The 20245-nt window shown below is 43.1% G+C and overlaps 1 protein-coding gene across 4 annotated transcripts in view; it reads right to left on the minus strand.

Moving 5' to 3' along the window:
- Positions 1 to 81: 81 nt before the first annotated feature.
- slc7a14a (solute carrier family 7 member 14a) overlaps positions 82 to 20245 on the minus strand; it is a 46446-nt gene continuing 26282 nt past the window's right edge. For 3 of the 4 annotated variants that reach the window (XM_050061083.1, XM_050061084.1, XM_050061081.1), the window contains 7 exons: positions 15876 to 16093; positions 15621 to 15767; positions 11882 to 12090; positions 11648 to 11795; positions 10666 to 11161; positions 10344 to 10580; positions 82 to 7879 (listed from right to left, as the gene is read on the minus strand). In XM_050061083.1, coding sequence (XP_049917040.1) covers positions 7581 to 7879; positions 10344 to 10580; positions 10666 to 11161; positions 11648 to 11795; positions 11882 to 12090; positions 15621 to 15767; positions 15876 to 16093 — 1754 coding nt within the window. In that variant the 3' untranslated portion in view covers positions 82 to 7580. The remainder of the gene's footprint in view (positions 7880 to 10343; positions 10581 to 10665; positions 11162 to 11647; positions 11796 to 11881; positions 12091 to 15620; positions 15768 to 15875; positions 16094 to 20245) is intronic. The other variant, XR_007570969.1, reaches the window with a different exon arrangement.

A 20245-nucleotide genomic window follows, 5' to 3' on the forward strand; every position in this document is an offset into this window, starting at 1 on the left:
GACTGAATCTAACATACAGTTTTCATTATGATAGTCAGAGCAGGAAACTTTCAAAAAACGAGCAAGCCTCTGTTTGGTATTTGCAATAAGTAGCTTTCATTGTTGCATGGAAGCAATATCAACAACTCAGCAAAAAACAGTGCACCCAGGAGCAAAATAACCACACATATGGAAGAAACCATTAAAAAAAAAACCAACATAAAAAACATCTACATCATACAGCTTTGTGCCAAAATATACAGAAGAATAAAGGAATATCTAGTTGTTTGCGAGAGAAGCCAATCTCAACAAGTCCGACACACACTGACTGGACACTCGGGCCACAGCGAACACAGAGCACAGGAAGAACATGGCACGCCTTCTCCGAGACAAAATAAACAAATAGTAGCTGACTTTAAAAGCAATAGTGGCAATAATTGACTATGCTTGTAGTTTACCCTTTATAGATTCGTATTAAAATAGTTTCTGCATGTTTTCTGTAGTACTCCTAAACCTTCGCCTGGTCCTATTGACGTCTACAGCAACCATTTCGAAATCCTTCAAAGAAAGGATCGAGGTTTATAAATGAGCGTTCTAGAGACTACGGTTGGTAAAAATATATTTTAGCAGTTTCTCCCAGGCCTCCGTGTGATTGAACAAAAACACAGAAAGTGAAGGCTGATAACTCCACCCCGCTCTTTTGTGCACACCTACCCAGAAGAGGACATTTGGATGGGAGACAGCTGTAGAAAAATACTTCTTTTCTCCTTCACTGTTGTACTTTTTCGCTGCTGGACAAACGGATCTGCTGTGACGTCTAGACTAATACTTTTAATCTTTAAATGAAATACTGAGCAATTTCTTAAAAAAAATGAGCATTGCACTGTTGACTAAAGTCACCGTGAGGAACAAAAAAATCTCCTTGTTAGCTTATTAGCAGACCCCCCCAAGAGAAACGATTAGCTCTGTTGTATCTTAAGTGTTCACTTCGAAGAAACTACGGTCTCCTGTATGTGAAAAGTAAACAAACATTGCGGACTTTGGCTTGCAGAGGTTGTGGTAGAGAAAAGGGATATACAGGAAGTAGGCATACTGTCAGTGGTTGAGGGACACACCCGTGTGTTTGCTACATGTTCTACTCCCTTTTCAAACGGAGCCCTGGTTCCCATACCTGGGTGAGGAGATTACAGCACGAGCTTAGACATACAGCAAATAATCTTCTTTAAGCTCAGAGAATTCATTTGGCATTTAACATAATATTTTATTAAGTATACGAAAGATCTTGGTTTGAATCTGAACAGAAGTGACGGGAGTCTGCGTGAGGATCCGGAACAATGACGCTGTTGTAGCTGATTCAGTTGTAATACACCAGTTAAATCCTCCCCGAGCACAGAGGCCAGCAGCATACCCAGGTATCAGAACTAAGCCTGCGTTTGGTTTGGTTTAGTGTTCTATTATGTCTCGTAGCGATCAGTCACCACATGCAAAGTACAACATATACAGTCTGGGCCTTGTGCATGAGAGCATGCTACACATTCACCAGACGGTCACATTGAGGCGCAGGCATAGACCACAAACACACGCACACGTACTGTACATGCATTCACGCACTCGTATGCACACACACACATAGAGCAGATAATATAGTATGTTGACTGTACAGTCCGGTGTCAGAGGCATGGCAACGCCTGAATTCGCTGTCTTGTTTTGGCTGGATGCAAAACGGCTGGACTCTTTTGGCTGAGTCGGGAGGTGATGTGGGTACAGAGGGGATTTTGGCTGATTAGAAATACAACAGTGTGCAAGTGTTTTGGGATGTGCTGTTTTTTTTCCAACCCTATCACAGACAAAACGTTGATATTGGACAATTCTGCAAAACCTCAATGGCAACATCAGTGCTATATCGTAGGCAGCTCGACTTGCTTGAGTTTCTTGAAGCAAGTCCAGTTGCCTGGAAATAGCACTTACAAATACCATAACCCGGATGACTGAGAATCTTCAATATCTTCTAAAAATATTGGTAATTCCTTGTGCCAAACATATTCTACATTCCCGTCACAAAAGTGGACTGACTGAAGTATTTATAAGGTTAGGCAACTAAAGCAGATGACTTAGTAAAGGACAGATCAAGGTTCTGGCCATGGATATATAAAGAGACTTGGATACAGCATTAGAGGCGGGGCCCTGTTCATTCCTATGAAAGTTGCTCAGTGGTGCATGAAGTCAAAAAAGTTAATTTCAATATAAAATCATCCAAATAACCAGCACTGCTTCTGTACTGTGTGGCCCACTGAGCAGGCGCACCAGAGATTTATGCTAGCCAAGCCGGCTAATTGCGTCTAAGCGCTCTGCTAACTTGAATGGGGTTAAAATTGTTAAATTGTGTGGCTCTTCTAGACCAGTGGTTTCCAAACTTTCTGTGCCCAAGACACACCTGTATGTAGATCTGTGCACAATAGCTTCTAAAACATGTGTTATTACTCTTATCACGACATAAGATGATAAAAATAAGAAAAATAAGACAGGTAGCTTTCGTGACACTGTCTACTTTTTTTGTCTTTTCTTTCAGTGGTAGGTCGTCTTCACTGATGCGCGATCCATTGTCCCACTCACAGCTTTCTCCCTTTAACTGTTATCATCCTTCACACTGGCTGCCAATCAGGGCTTTTGATGTGTCGCACACAAGGTTTTAAAATTAAATTAAGTCAGTTTTTTTTAGCTGGAGTTTGCGTCTTTGTGAAGAAATGGATGTGCACAAAATGCTGATAGTTAATTAAAAATTCATTCATAACTTTGTGTACAGGCCCAGTTGAATACTGAATAATATTCCCAAATAAATCCCATGGAACACCTGGATAGGCATCCCGATTGAAATCCACTGCTCTAGATTTTCTGAATGTTATTGGACTGGAGGGATTTAATCCAGATAGTGAAACGAATCATTTTGAGGGGGTTGTGACGCTAGAAAATGCATCCACTGATTTACCGACGTCTCTCTGACATTGTAAATCTACTGGAAAAAAAGTCTATCTTGGCCAAATGTTATTACGTGACAGATGCACTTACATTGTTTAGCCACTATGAACATTGGCTTCAAAGCCCGGCGCACCACCTATAGGGAACTAATTATAGTAACAAAAAGGCAACAAAATTGTTGGTCTCAGGGCTGAAGCTAGGACTTTTAAAAATAATGAAGCCTACTTCCCTCTGAAATTTTTACGAGACACCAAAAAAAGACGTTCTATACTTTTAAGTTATTATTTACATTTTTAATTCCCTACGAGAAGTACTGCATTTATAAATTACATCTCTCTTGTTGGTCTAAAGGTAGTCGAATTTAGTGAGTTTAAGAATGCTGGGATCAGCTTGTAAAATATACACCATGTGCAACTTTCACTTGTAGAAGGTAAACTCCCTCCCTCCCTCTTTCTTTTGAGTTTGTTGTATAGGTTACCGTCCCTTTTGTTTGTTATTTGTTTTGTTTTTATCTGTTTTTGTTTTATTTTATTTAAATGTTCAAAATAAAATATATCAATCAATTAATTTTAGCTACAGTCATGATTGGTCTTTGATGGGCACTCCAATTTCTGTATAAAAGTCAGGACGGGCCACACCAGTTCACCTCTATGTTCTACTACACTACAGTAAGGGTACACTACTCTCTGTAGTGGCAAGCTGCAGAATCGTTTAATATGAGCGTTATTCCTCTGTCAGTGGGCTGTTTTTGGGTATCACAATCATTACACCGGACGACACCAAAGGGCCTATTACTATGTGACGGAAACTTTTTAGAGTGAGGATAGATGTGGGCGGAGCAGAGGTAGGGTGGGGGTTCAGCGTGGCATCCTTAGATTTAGTGCATTAGACAAATAAGGCTTCCCTGGAAGGGACAGATGCAGCAACAGGGGGGCAAGAGGGACAACAAGGAGGACAATCAGGGCACACAGCAGCAGCTATTGTAGAAGTGCCCCCACCCTCAACATAATAACATAACAGTATGCTATTTGGTGTTTGCCAAAATCCCTTGCAGTGCCATAAGTGCATACATTCTTAGTGTAGAATCAAACCTCTGTAATCTGGCAGCATTAGTTTACATGTCCTACACACTGGGCTCTGCAGGATCATGGTTTCATTTGATTGGTTTTCACAATATCTCTTCAGCGTGCAGCAACAGTAGGAAACATGTGAAGAGTGGGACTTCAACACTAGCTACATGACGAGGAAGGGGCAGCAGGGAGGCTCACTCAGACTGGTTCGGGCCTGGGTTGGAACAGAACCACTGGGAGTCGGGGAGAGGAGTAAACGCTCCGGTGTCAAATCAGAAGAGAGATAGCAGACACCCTGAGGTGAAACCGGAGCTAATGTAGCGTCAGGCTATTAAGAGATTGCCGTTTCAAATCCTGACTGGAAACCAATCCCTGCTCTATCACTTGTGACTTAAGAGTGGCAACTCCCCGCTGACATGGCCGGATGAATATCAAAAGCAGGGTGAGGAGGGGAATAGATGAAGGAAGAGTTGGGCTGGAAGTGCAGAGGAATGGTGGAAGTAGAGGATAAAAACAGCAGAGGAGGGGAGGAGAAAGATGGAAGAGGAGGGATTATATTTCAGTTCACTCAATGTCAAATTAAAACTTGTTTACAGTTAGGGACTGTACAAATATTACTATTGTAAGGGAGGAGGGTGAACCATCCCCTTGACTTAGACATAAACTGAAATACCCTGCCCCAGCAACTCAAAATAATTCAACAGTATTAGTACAACTGAATTCATCATTAAAAACTAATTAATAACTTAAACTGGGCTTTGGCTGATGTGTTCACACTGGGTGCAGATAAAACAATATGTGTGCCAGAATTAAACGTAAAGTCAATGTAAAGACGCAATTAGATGTGAATTCCCACTGGGTGGCGAGCTGGACGCAACAGATGTGGCGCGAATAACGCAAATTAAGCAAGTAGTGTGATTTCGCGTCATACACTTATCCGTGAGAGCTGAAAAATCCGAACTTAAGCGACTAATTCGCGCAAAAATAGCCAATCAGCATTGAGATCCTCCGGAGACGTTTGATGCCAAGGACGTACTGGCGGAAGTTAATTGATCAATTCAGTGATTACACGCGCGCATGACGCAAGTTATTCACATGTACGAAGCAAGTAAACAAAATATTCTAGCATTCACTCACGGGAGTAAAGCATCGCGAAATTAGCGTTGCTAATGTCAAAAGCGCACACACTACAAGATTTAAAAATAATGGCACATCACACGCTACAAGACAATATTAAGATTAACACGGCAGAGTAGGAATAATGCACCACCTCATGTGATCTCAAGGAGGAAGCTAAGCTAACGTGGTACGACAACTTTGCAGTAAGGAAAAAAAAAACAGACAAAAGAAAAGCAAAAGGCTAAACGAGTCTGGATGAGAAAATAGTTGGAGAGACACGGTAAACACAGGTCGCCGTTTCTTCAGTGAGAGCTGGAGGTAAGATTCTAACTGCTTTAATATCTGTCGTAGTTGCTAGCAACGTTAGCCTCGAGGGCTAAAATGTTATCAATGCTTGGCAATACCTAATACTACGCAATCATAACTGTAATCACCCAGAATTTAACTCCTAAATATCAAACGTTTGAAAATTACCGGGGCGGCCCCGATGGGTTTGGGAGCAGATTGGGAGGTTTAAGACTGGATCTGTAAACCCCTCACACTAGCAGGGCTGAACAGCACCGACCGAGGTCTCAGATTTTTCCTCTGACTGTCGGGAGGAATGAATCTGGGATAAACAGGCCCAAAACACCTTTAGTTTGAGCCAGACTTTAATCTGCTAAGGAAATATTATAAACTTAGAGCATGCGAGTTGTCTGGAGACGGTTCTCAACATGGAGGTGGCTAAGCCGACGGCTAGCAGCTAACGGTGCTAACTCCATAAACTAAACAACAGCAACAGTGCTGACAGGGCTACTGGCCATAACCAGGGGGAAACGGAGGGTGTGCGCTACACTTCCACAATGATGCCACCCAAATATCAGCAGTAACCGCCATATGGGTGCAGTGCAGAGCAGCAGCAGTGAGCTAGCTAATAGGATACAGAAATGCACACGTAGCCAAACAGAGGTAATGTGCTCAGGATAGAATTACTCTGCTACATCTGGGTTTGCTGCTCTGAATGTCGCATACAGAACCTTTAGAATAAAAATAAAAATCTGGGAGAAGTGAAATAAATTAAATGAGCCTCACCCAAACCGCCCTCAACAGCGAAAAGAAAATCAATCCTCCCCTTTTCTGACCCCTCTCCCGCAATAATAATGTGCGTACAGTCCCTATTTTGTTTCCTACTCTGGGAGCAAAGATACAAACTATGCAGAAAATCCATTTCCTGAATTGAATGAACTGAAAATTAATTCCTTCCCCGTCCCGGTAAACAGCAACGACTGCATCAACGGAGAGACAAGCACAGAAAATATGACATTCATCACAATAAACCATGCAGGTTGTCAATTAGGATTCAACCTGTTCTCCTCTCCCTCCTCCTCTACACCCTCAGCTCTCTCCTCTCCTTAGGTACACCGACAGGCTGACGAGCGTGTGTTACATTGCACCATGAGCTGCTTTGTTGCGAGTGGATTGATTTTGAGCTTCATGCTGGGGCAAAGAGTGGGAAGAAGGAAAACAAATATCTACACATACACAGTAAAACAACCTGAAGGACACACTTTATATCTACACACACACACAGACGTGAGAATCGATGTAAAAGGTGGAGTTTGATTGTGCATACACCCTCGCACGTACACAGGCAAAATTAAAGTAGAAAACGGACATAATCAGAAACTCACATACACGTACAGTAGATGAAGGCACTATTGCAAGCAAAGTCCAAGTACTATTTGTGACAGAAAACATCAACACCCTCTTCCTGATCCGGTCCTCATCCCTTGGGCTAGATGGTACGAGTCAGGGAAAGATCTAAAGACAGATAGAGAGCATTTTTTTTTAATTTTTAGGGACGTTTCTGTGTTTTTCGAGAGCACGAAAAGAAAACGAGCAGAGAAAGTCACACCTGTAGATAGGAAATAGCTTGGGTTTGGCATGCTGTCATCTAAATTTCCTGTGCTGAAACAGGAAGAGAGGTGCTGATTCATCCGTCCCTGTCTGTGCTCATCACCTTCTCCTCCTATATCCCGTAAATTCCTACACGTACAGTTAAAGGATCGCTCCAGAAACAATGTCTCACGGCTCACAGTGTAGTGAGCCACATTATATTTCATCTTCTGCTACGTCTGCACTTTTCTATCTGTGTTTGTGTGGGATGTGGAACTCCAGTAAGCGAATAACAAGTGACTGTGACACTTGACCTTGACGTCCTCATTTGCTGTGTGAGCTGGGGAGCCGAGCGTGGTGAATAAAAAGCCGTTCCACTGCCAAAAAACTATCTAGCCCAAGGGTTAGACGCACAAACAAATACACACACACATGCAGGCATGCACACACACACACGCGCACACACAAACAATCATTCATGCACTCACACCACTGTTCCCCCTCCCTTTCCCCAGGCAGCAGACAAGGCAGTACATTCAGGGTAACACAGAGTCAGTCCCTTCAGAAATCCATCGGATCCTCCTCGGCGAGGCCGTGATTGGCAATGGTCCTGCCTCCGCCTTTTGATGGCGCCACGTCACTGTCGGGTTTTGCCTCGGGGGGCGGGGTGAGCCCCAATCCCCCCTCCGGCGCTCCCCAGGCATCAGTGGTAGGCGGGTAGAAATTGTCGTCGAAGCCGCAGAAGCCTTCGTCCACGCCTTGATCGTAGCGCTGGTAGGTGGAAGCGTGTACCTCATTCTCTCTGGCCGTGATCTCCAGCGTGCTGTTCCACATGCCGTAGCCAAAGTAGATGAGCACACCTGAGGAAAAAACACAAATATCAGCACAGATGCACATACATACCCGGAGCTTACAGCACTTTGAGGAGCTAAACAACAAATGTAAAAGCACAGAGAAAGAGTAAACTCTCTGTCAACTACAAAAATACAATTCATCCCACTCTGAGTGAGTCACAATACAGCAATCCTACTCACACAGTGAAAAAAAAGCACAGCGTTTGTGTTCGAACACAAACAGCTCTGCTGGACACCAGTCTGTATTAATTCTGTCTTTACATAAGCAGTAACTAGAATTACCACTTCGCAGTTTTGCCCCTGCCAACCAGTTCAGTTTCAGTTTACATCTACGTCTGTCCAAAGTCATTAAATATATGTAGTGAGACTCTGAAGGAATTTAATTAAAGGTAATATGGGTTTTGTTTTGACAAAACAGGGATGCTTCACACACATCCTCAACCTGAAAGCACAGAATATCGATTCAGTCATCACAGTTTCAAGGTGGGCACCCAACATTAAGCTCTACACAGAGACTGTGACTTTGATAGATTCAACTAAAACATCTAAAACACACATAAAACATGGCTTAAAAGAGACAATGCTTTAAAAAAGTAAAACATTTGGCTCCATTATAACTCAGAAGGTTCACTGAGAAATAAACTGTGTTTGGCTAGACATGTTTTCCCCACAAATATTGCATGCTAACTTTATTAGCATAAGCCTATGACATTTTAATTGCATAAATTAGCCTAGCAGCTAACGGAGTTTTCCTCTACTCATATGAAACCAGTAACAACAGCAACATTTACCAAAGGTAATGTCACAAAATTTGGCTCCATTTAAACTCATACGGTGACAAAACAAGTGCCATATAGTAAACACGTTTTCCCTACGTATACAACATACCTATAGCCCCTTTTACACTGCCAGTTTTTTGGCGAATGTTGGGCCATTTTGCCGGCAAGCTGCGAGCGTTTAGACACACAGAGCCGGATTGGCGAGTTGATCCGAGGTGCCCAATCTTCCGCCTCGTAGGGTAGTCATATTGGCAGAACCCTTTTAGTTTAAAAAGACCGAGGCGGCCTTCCGCAACGGGAGGGGCTGTTGAAGACTTGTGGGAGGAGCTGTTGATGACGCCGCACGTGCGAGCCATTGGCGGTGGATAAACAGGAAACAGCTGATAGCAGGAATTAGCGAGCAGCTAGTAGCAAGAGGGAAACACAAACCTGAAAGACACTGTAAAGATGAGCAACTGGGGAGACAAGGAATTGCGCGCCCTCCTTGTCCTCGCAAACGAAGAGGCCATTAACTGTCAGATGACGGGGACAGTGAAGGATGGGCCAACTTACGAGAGAATTTCCGAAGGACTGACCAGCCGCGGCTTCCCTCCCACGTCACTGTTTACGTCACACGCTGAGCTACACGTTTTGTTACTTGCTCACGCCCCCCATGGCTCTGAAAAAGGCACATTCTGTATGAACAAAAGTAGGCAGGCGTCATTTTGCTGCACTCCCCGATTTTGTTTTTATACTGCCAATGCTGAAAAAAGACTGATTGGGCTTTCCTGCAAATTTGCACAATTCCTGTTTAAAAAGGGCTTATGATAGTTCCCATTGTGTAAATTATCCTAGCAGCTGGCAGAGATTTCCCCTGCTCATATGAAGCCAGGATAAATCACACACAAGACTTAAAATGCTATTTTTGTGGAGGCTTTATTGTCTTCACAATTTATTGTTTCTTATCTGTGAAATTAAAGTAAATAAAAACTTTGTTTCCACTGAGGGAAATGGTTTCAGCTTACAAAAATAGACAGGAGGTCTGTGTTGCTATGACATGTAGTTATGCTTATGTGGAGGCGCATGTCAGGATACAGCGTAGGCTATTGCGTTTTTATGCAGATCTGACTCACCAATTCAGTGTCTGACCAACCGTCCCCTTTGTAACTAAATTATGACGTTGAATAATGATCAGAAATGTTTTGTGAGGCACCCAAGTTAAAGAAATTCCCTCAAGGAGTTCATGTGACATTGTGTTCATGAGAATTTAATGGAGGTTCGTACGGACAACCAGAGAAACAAAGTGCCTCTAGTGATAAAATCGTGAGACGTTCTGAGCATTTGCACACACGAGTGGACACATACACACACACACACACACACACACACACACACACACACACACACACACACACACACACACACAAAATACAACTGCAGCAGGAGATAAAAGTGACATGAAACTTCCTTGTTCTTCCATAAAAAAACAAACAAAGCGAGTAAATGAGACTCGCACTAGATTTAACTGGCTCGCTGAGACGATAAGACATGACTCATCTTAACAGTCATGAAATCTATCGCTCTATTGTTTTCAATCAAAACAGGGTGACTTCCCATCTGCCCAGGACGACAGTAGTAGCATAAATCATGTCTTAAAATCTGGCAATAAGAGACACAAACCCAGACTGTGATTCAGCGTGATGGCGACTTACCCACGAGGCACCAGATTGAAAACCGTATCCAGGTGATGGCGGACAGTTTGAGCATGAGGTAGATGTTGACCAGCATGGCTGAAGCAGGTACGAAGGGCACACAGGGCGCCATGTAGGGCAGTCGCTTGGGGTTCTCTGGCTGCTGGAGGATGATGATGATGAGCAGGGAGAGGAAGATGATGAAGAAGATTAAGAGCAGCAAAGCCCACCAGCGCCCCTCACCGATGCTGCTCGCTCCTGGAGGAGAGGAGAAAACAAAACAATGAATTTATGGTGACACAATACTGTAAATTAATGTGTGAATTTGTTCACGTGTTCTCACCAAAAATGATGAAGGAGCAGAAAGCGAAGATGAAAATGAAGAGGAGCAGCACACACACTGTAACAGTTTTCCCCGTGGCTGCAGTTGGCCTGTCCATCTTCCCTGGGAGGCCCAAGCGGATCCTCAAGGTGTAGTAGCGTGGTCCGATGAGCTTCTTCAAACGCCGTGACATCCCGCCCTCCGTCTCCTCTGCTTCAATTCCAGTGGTCATATCCACTGTGCCGTAGTTTGGGTGGCTGGCAGTGTAGGCATTTTTATCTGGTTTGCCTATCAGCATCTCGTTGTCACCCAGCGACGGCAGGTTTTTGGCTCCGCAGGTGTTCGTGGCCGGACCTCCGTACTCGTCTGCTTCGCTGGTTGGTGAGCAAGCGTCTTTCTCGCACTCGGCCAGGACGCCTTCCTTTCTCTTGTTGTTCTGCTCCTCAGAGAGGAAGTTGACGAAGCCGTGGATGTCGCCCTCGGGTTGGTAACGCAGCAGGAGAACACACAGGCTCACCTGCAGACCAGGAGGAGGAACAGTTTCTTTTACAAGCAGAAAGAATCCATTGTTGCAAAAAAAAAAACTGTTTGGGGGTCTTATCCATGTAAAGCTTTCCGCAGTTTGGTTTATTTTATGTGGTTTGACTTTGGTCGCTGAGCATATGGAACATTGCATTAGTTCTGATTGGTGATCAGCATTTCATTCATACATTGGCACCAGTGGCTCATTGATATCTCAGTTATTCGGCTACCAGCTAAGACCCGATGTTTATGTTTACAGCCAATGCATAATTCTGTATGATTCATGTGCTGGAGGGATTAGTTTCTCCAGAGCTCCATCTCAGAGCAGAGCCTTTTTCGCCAAGTCTGATTTACAGTATGCCGAGAAATTAACATGTAAGTGTTTCAGAATAAATACCTGTAGTACACTGAGTGACTCATCTGGACTTTGAAAATCCCCATATGGTCTCTATGGATGCATCCACCATCCTTATCCACTCACCAGGGTGTAAGCTAGCAGGGTCCCTATAGACATCATCTCGATGAGGTCTCTGAGGCTGACCAGGAGGGACAGCAGGGCAGCCAGGAAGCCTGACACCACACAGGCAACAGCGGGGGTCTCTGTGTAGGAAGACACATTGGCCAGGAACCTGAACACACACAAGAATAAGTTGATTGAGACTCAGCTGCGCACGTTATTTAGATTAACACAAAAATAATAACTGTGTGGACTGACTTAAACAGCAGGCCGTCCCCTGCCATGGCGTAGATGACCCTGGGCATGGGGAACAGGGACCCCAGGAGGGACACAGTGAGTCCGGCTATGGAGCCCACCGCCACGATGTACTTCGCGAACATACAGCCGTGTATGGCGAACATCTCCATGAGCGGAGCGTCTGCATCGATCTCAGTGTACGGCACCATCAGAGTCAGGATCACAGAAACCTGGATGGATGCGGGTTAAATACAAACGTAGAGTTAGTAAGGACGTCTACGTGAGATAACACAGCAAAAAAGTTATCCTGATAGTCACCATGAAATATTGATAAAATACTATATATAAATTATATGAGTAGAATTTGGCAACCCAGTGGTAGTATCCATACACTGTGCAAGATGCCAGTGCAGCCTATTGCTAGCCTATTGCTAGCCTACTGGTACTAGTTGCCTTTGTTGGTTTGGTTGATTAGGTTCAGGCATGAGGAGTGAGATTGGTTAGTGTTAGGGCCGTTTCATAGTTGACGCAAAGGCATGCAGACGCCAACGTACTGGGATGCATCGAGACACATTGGCCGCCATTATGCTTGCTTGCGTCTCAAAATGCGTTGTCCATTTTTTTGATATGCGACGCAGTTGCGTGTAATACCATGCGCTGCCAGCGGGGCTGATAATGCGACATACTTGAAATCAACCATTTTTTGTTATTCACAGAAGAAGCAGGTAAGAAATATGGCGGGCGAGGAGGAAAAACTTATAAAATAGCAGTACTAGCTAGCTACAGCAGTACTAGCTAGCCGGAATGTACCGGTGACTCTGCCGCCCCCTTCTGTGCGAGCGATATATTGCATTTCAAGTGTCACCCACGTCGCTTGTGTTCAATGTGTTGACTATAAAAAGAAGTGCGTTGCTCACGTCGCCTGCGTCGCTTGCTCGCGTTGCCTACGTCGACTATGAAACGGCCCTTAGGGTACGAATATAAAGGTAGGCCAATCAGAGGCAGAGTAAGGCAGAACAAGGTGGGTCATGCCTTTCACTGTCCTTTTTAAAAGACCAAAAACAGATGCTTTCTATATGAAAGCTTTCGACTGTATATCAGTCGCCATCCATTCGAGCCTATCCAAAATGTTCTGCCAGGCCAAACACACCCAAGAGGATTAGAAATAGCACACCCAAAAGAGCACGGACACAAGATTTGAAGACTTGTTTATGTTGAAAAGAAAATTGTATATATGTATTTGTTTTTCTGTCCAGCACTCAGTATTGTGTATGGTGTCATAATCATCATGGCACATTATATTGTCGCAGCTTACGTTGGCGAATGTAAGCAAAATACAAGCTAGCTAGCTAACGCATGACAACATTGACAATTGATGCCGTACCTAGGCTTCGCTCTCTAAGTTGGCTGCTGACATATTTACGATGACACGAATAATCATTGACCATATGAGGACTAAACTTTCTTTGTTAATCTTATCTCTGTAAGGCTAAGTGCTGCCCCATCTGGCATCCCATCGTGAATATCCTTCCATCACACAATGTAGTCCTCGCTGTCGGCTTGAAGCTATATTGCCTGATTCCAAGAAACTATCTAATACACATTGCCGGACCCAGCTCAACAGAACCAGAGTTGCCATGTTTCTTTTCCTGTCCGAACTAGCAACTGTAGCTAAAGAGGGCAGGACTTTGGTCAAGTGTGTATTTTCATTTTACAAACAGAAAAACAAACAAAAAGGTAGTAAAAGCCGCTGAAGATCGAAAGCTCCAGAACAGCTACTAAATGGACTTTGTTTAGAGATCAGACATGACCTCTTAAGTGTAGCTTTTAAGCTTTTGACATGAATGAGAAGTGTGCAAAACTGAGCAAACTCCATCTGCTGCTAAATGAACCCTGTAGTCAGACTGCTTCCTCAGCCTCAGCAGAATAATCTGACTGAGGCTGTAAACATTTAGGCTATAAATACTTACAAGTGTTGAGCTACATTCTCACAGCCCAGCTTTAGATGGCTAGCACGTTCAGCACACCGCACATCACATCACATGTAAAATATCAAGCTTCTCTCTCAGTGTGTGTGTGTGTGAGTATTTGTGCAATTTTGATCCTTGCGTCTGACGTGTGAAATCATGCGGGGCCATCTGTCACAGATACCCTGCTGCAAATGAGGGGGATTTGCATGAACAGATTGCAGGAGGAGAGAGGAATTATATATATAAAAAAAAGACTAACCCTGACAGAGAGCAAGACAGAAGACAGAGACATCATTTTCCTCTGAGTAGCCTGGTGCCCTTTCACCCTTCGTCCAATCTGGGCACAGGCTGCTTGACACTGTGTGTGAACCAGTCAAAAGGGGGGCTGTACTAATCCTGAGGGATTCCTACAACAAATCCTGGTTTAACATATTTGTTTGAGAGCAAATCTGATCCCAAACTGCATCGTACGTTGCAGGGTTTAGCTCGCTGTCGGCTAATTTTCAGCTTTCACATTCATGTGACTCCCCACTGTGAGGGAGGGTTTCCCAAAAGCACCATCCTCACTGCCCTCTTAAGTAAATATACACTGAGAACCATTTAATATGAGGAAACTTGCCTTGGAAACGCAGTCAGGGGAACGCTGATCGAAGAGCCCTGCTAATTTCAACAATTTTGGATGCAGTCTCTTATTAAAATGTACTGTGAACACCACCTGAGAAAATATGTGACATTTAATGTGCCTAATGATTAAAGTGACTCTTGATCTTAAAACGCAGAAGCTAGAGGACCCTGATGGGAGCAAACAAGCTATTCCAAGATGCCTACAAAGTGAAAGATGAAAGAAAGACGGAGATTAAGAGAAGCCGAGAAAATAGATCTTGCGGCAGGAGAGTCGGTTTATTTGGAGAAACACACTGCAGATGTGACTCGGAGACGGAGAGGAAGAGAGAAAGACGAGGTATTCAAAGAGAAGTAGTTGAGTTTTGAAGTTGATGCAATCTATGGCCCCAGGCGATGTCGAAAAAATTCTCCCTCCTGATAGGCTCCTGTTACACGGTACCCATAGCAACAACCATCCAGCACAAACGTGTCAAAGTCAGGAATCTGGAAGGCTGTGCGAGCTGAATACGTAAAGATCGGAGATGAGGCACACACCCACACAGTTGGAGCGCGCGCGCGGGGGAGGCATCTTGATGTTTGATCTTTTCCGTCCTGCTGTCAGACACTTCTCAAAATTTGGGGTAACACTTTCTGCGATTCACATGCACGTTGGAAAGAACTCAAAGGTGACGCTGAAGGGAACATATTAACATGAATGATGACAAATACACAAACAGATGTAGGTTAACATTTGTGGCTTTAAAACAAAAATTAGGGATAAGTGAAGTGAACAAAATGTGAACTGAAATTCACAACTCACTGATTAAATTGCATGTCTTTTGTTTCAAAATGTTTAAAACTGTGGGTGTATGAATTACAAACTGTTATTGCTGCCTGCTGTCTTCCCACAATCAATGTGATCGTATTCATCCGTGAAATAAAATTATATTTTCTAACATCGGAGTCGGTGAGCCAAGTCATTATCTCACCTCATTACCACACTGAGCATGCCAAAAACCACTCAAATCAACCATGAACACTGGGTTTAGTTGCTGTAGTGATACTTTTGAGTAACAAGATTAAGTGTTTTGCATCCTCATGCCAAACTTTTGCCTCTGAAATCTAACAAAGGGAGGCAAATGATGTGTTTACGGTTTGTGTTTGTGTACACAGTACGTCTAACTCACAGAGACGTAGGCAGTGAGGCAGGTGATGAGTGAGGCAGTGATGGCGTAAGGGATGGAGGTGTTGGGACTCTTGGCCTCCTCTCCTGTTGTAGCGATGATGTCAAATCCAATGAAGGCATAGAAACAGGTGGCTGCACCCTGCATCACCTGGAACACAACACAACAGAAGCAAGAGAAATGATAGCTTATATATAGAGCGTAAGCAGACGGGGTCTTTCTAAGTATGTGTGTGTATTTGCATGTGTGCGTGCGTACCCCCGACCAGCCGAAGGGCAGGAATCTCCCCTCATCCCAGTTCTCTCCGTTGACGAAGAACAGCCCGGCGATCATCATGAACACCCACACGATGAGGTTGATGACGTTCAGCACGTTGTTGAAGCCCACCGAGTTCTTCACTCCCAAAGCAACTATCACCGTCACCAGCAGAGCGATCAGCAGCGCCAGCAGGTCCGGGTACGACTGCTCCCCTTTACCTAAAGGATAGGGTTAGGATTAACACACACTCTTGAACACACACAGAGATATCACTGTTGTACAAACTGTATCTGTGAGATCCAAGCACCTTGGTGGTGGGTGATGCATATTTGCTTGGGGAAAAAAAACAAACAGATTTTTGTCATTGATTCATGTATTCATTTTTTTTCTTCGGATGAATCAACTGACTGTAAAAATTGTAAAAAAAAAAAAAAAAAAAAAAATTTGCTCATCTTAACATCCCGGTGCCTAAGGGGGAATCTTAAAATTTCTTGTTTTGACTCACCAAAATGCATAAAATTTGCACAATGAAATGATACAGGTCAGAGTAAAACAGCAAATCGTCATATTTGAGAGTGTTTGCTTGCCAACAAATGATCAACTGATTATCAGAGTTAAAATTGTTTTCTGTCTATCAGGGTTCCTTCAGCTTAAGGTAAGTAGTTTTTAAGACTTTTTAAGACTTTTTCAGTGCCGCTCAGAATTCAATTTAAAACCAATTTTACAAGAACCATAGCAATTATTGAGATTTTATGAAGCAATGTCAGAAAAAAAAAAAAGATTCAGAAGTAGTCAGGTTGATGGATGGGTCAAGAAGCACAGGACGTTGACCCAAGAGACTGAGGTTTGTGTCCCATGTGAATCCAAAAGTCAAGGCTGACTTATTTTAACTGATGTACGTTTGTTCGTCACATTACATTATGTAATAAACAAACTTTTTTTGCCCAAACTACCTTTTTTGTAACTATAACCACGTAGTATTGGTGCCTAAACCTAACAAAACTAGAGTGCTTTCAGACCTAGAGTTGTCTTGCTTTGGTCCGAATCAGGGACTAATTTTACTCCAAAGTACGTGGTTCGTGTTCTCACGGCAGCATTTACAAGCGGACCAGATCAAATGTCTTGCGCGAGAAAGCTGCTCTTGATTGGTCAGAATTTCCATGCGGGAAAAATCCAGGAAGTAAACAAAACGTTGAAGAAGAGTACACTTGCAAGGTAAATGTGACACTTTCTAATGTCACAATGGAGGGACAACTACGCAGGTTGATTTTAGCGCTGCTCATCGTGGACTATATTGCTGTCATTGTTCATTTTAGTCAAACCATACAGTTTGAAAATGAGGCGCGGCTCCAACTAGAAAACAATGTTTTGATGCATTGGATGTGCTGAATGTGCATATTAAGGCAGTACAGGAGGAGGTGCACATTAATAATCCTCCAGGACTGTAACATGCTCATGTTTAACCCAAACAATGTGTCATGTGACTGCAGTTGGTTTGGATCCAGGTCGGAACATGTTCTCACCACTAACAAACCGCACCAGAGTTCGTTTGTAACTGAACCAAGACCACCTCTTGGTCTGGTTGTTTTTGTGCGAACCCGAATGTGATTGCTGTGTTCACACCTGCCCAAACAAACCGCACTTAGGGGGCAAACAAACTTGAGTTCAATTGAACCGAGTCGAACAGGGCAGCTGTGAAAGAACCCTGAAAGTGAAACCTGACCAAACTGCTCCCAATGACAACTGATAATGGCTATTTATTGGCTGATAACCTACTGGACCTACTGGTAGGTGTGGCAGGCCCCTTCTTACCCACATCTATGAGGCTGATAACTAATGATAATAACCACTTTGTCGAGTGTTAACACTCGAAATGGGTGCCCAAAATCGGATATTTTCTTGAAACATTAAAAAGGGACCTTGTCAGTTTTTTTTCTAAAATTTGTGTTAGCATTGTCAAAATGAAAAATAAACTTTTTTTTTTTTTGTCTAGTAAAGAATCTATCCCACTAAAGCATTACACTGAATGTGCACTGAAACAATTTATCAATAACTACTATTTAATCTAACTACACCAGGCACGTGCTACACAGGAACTTAGTCTTTATAAATACACACAGGTGGTCACACATACAGAAACTAATGAGACATATTTTGAGCTAAATTCCACACTTTCTCCATGGTGTGGAGAAACAGACGTTTATCTCAGCAGGAAAAGGAAAACATTTAACTTTCCATTATGGTGTGGAACAGCTGGCCACGCTGCTTATCATGTGACCACTACCAGCGCTTTGATAGTGTCCAACAGGAAGAGACTGTCAGGGCGGTGTCACCCAGATAGACACAGCTGGCACACACAGCAGCTATAGTATTACACCAGATTAGCAGGCATTCCCCTCATGGTACGGTTTATGACCTGGAAAACTGTGCTGCATGAATCATTTAGAAATCCAAGATGCTACGGCTGCTGTTATTTTCCAAAATGACATGATTTCCGAGATAAGCAGTGAAACATTGTGCGGAGGCTCCCCTGGAAAAAAAATCTGATATGGGTTGGATGATTTCCCAGATGGTGCTACTGTCATTTTTTTATTATCAGGATTTCAAATATGTCCTGTCATTCAAATTCAGTCGTGCATTGAGCCAACATCGCGTGAAATCTCCGGTGATATAGACAACACTGTGCTTCTGTTACATGTTGAAAAGGGCAATTTCTGATGTTGAGGACGAGCACTACTGCAAGAATACTGAAAGAAAGCAAAGACAGCATTCATTAAATCTGCTTTTGTGGGTCAAGAGATCGGCATAGCTGTCATTCAATTGAGGAAAACTCAGGTTCAAGCCACTACAGAAGCATTTGATCCACAAGAGCTGACCGTGACCCTCTTGTGGAAGGTGTGAAGAAAAAGGGGTAATTTCTTTGAAGAGGTCACCTGGGTGAATGTCTGTTTATAGCTTTTGAAGCAATCTTTGCTGACAGCTGAGTGACAGATGATAAACTGTAGGTAGCAGGTGGAGAAAAACAGTCCAATTACTGTTCTAGTGCAATCAAACAAACTCAAGTATATGCTGGTGAGACTACATTCTCCCTTGTAAATGCTAGCACTTTTAATTAGTTATAAATGTTTGGCCATATATTGTATTTATTATGGATTAGAATTTTTTTCCCCACCAGAAAACACAACAGAAAATTGTTGGGGGACAAGGGTTGGTAAGAACAACACAACGGTACAGAACAGGGTTTTTCAACTAACCAGTCAATAGGTTACATCCCTTTGTGTACGGTCCATTTTTTCCAGTGTTTTACTAATCAAGTCGCAGTCTTAAAGAACAGGAGATTTTCTCCATACAGTGAATTTCGTTAATACCTGCAATCCAGTCGTTCTTTGAAAAGGGGCTCGCCTGCAGCCACTTCCATGTAATGGCTTTCTTGCGGCCGAAAGTACTTTGTAAAGTTATTTGTCTTGGGTCATGAGATTGTCGAGGGTTTTGCTCAATTACAATATGAGAAAAGAATAATCAACTTCTATTCCAAAGATGTTCCTTATTTCTTTGGCAATCTCTTGCCAATATGGAGAGATTAGTGGGCATCCCCCAGAAATATGAAAATAATCTGCCATTGATTGACCACACAGCCTCCAGCATTCATCCCGCCCCTGGGACCACTGTTGTATATATCGTATTATGTTTTTTCCAGCAGAACTTCCGCCAGGATCTTGAATTGGTGGTCCTGGCTTGTCCCTCCCAAATATCATTCCAATCATCCTCAGTTTGACCTGGGCAGTGGAGTCATTTTTGGAATTTTGCAATCTGTTATACATTCATGATACAAGATGTTTGTTTCCTTTATTCTTATATACTTCAGTGAATATATCAGTCTAATTGGTTCACTATCCTCTGTTTGTAGAGGTAGTCTCTGACCTGGAATTACCTAAAAAGAATTTTTTTTCCCCCAAGATTATAAAGGTTTGAAATCTGGTCAAAAGACTGCAAGTCATTACCATTAGCTACAGTGGAGTAAGCTGTCACAACATTATGTGCCTATTGTTTAAACCGCTGCTTATCTAGACTGGAAGGTATAAACTCTGGATCAAAAGCCACCCATTTCAATATTTTCTCAAGGTGAAATCTTTTGCAGGTTTTAAGCCATACCTTTAGAGCTACCTTGGTCCACTGGTTTGGTTTACCCAGATAAGAATCCTTATGTTGGTAATAAACTAGTATGGACTATCGTATTTTGTTTTATAGGAAGAAAACATGATTGAATTTTGATAAAAGAATGACGAAGAAGGAAGTCGGTGTATCTGAAATAGGCGGGCCAGAGGCGAGCTAAACAGATGACGACAGCGCTGCGACGACGAAGTCCGGAA

This window comes from Epinephelus moara, chromosome 14 (genome assembly GCF_006386435.1).
Source record: "Epinephelus moara isolate mb chromosome 14, YSFRI_EMoa_1.0, whole genome shotgun sequence".
Taxonomy (NCBI): Eukaryota; Metazoa; Chordata; class Actinopteri; order Perciformes; family Serranidae; genus Epinephelus; species Epinephelus moara.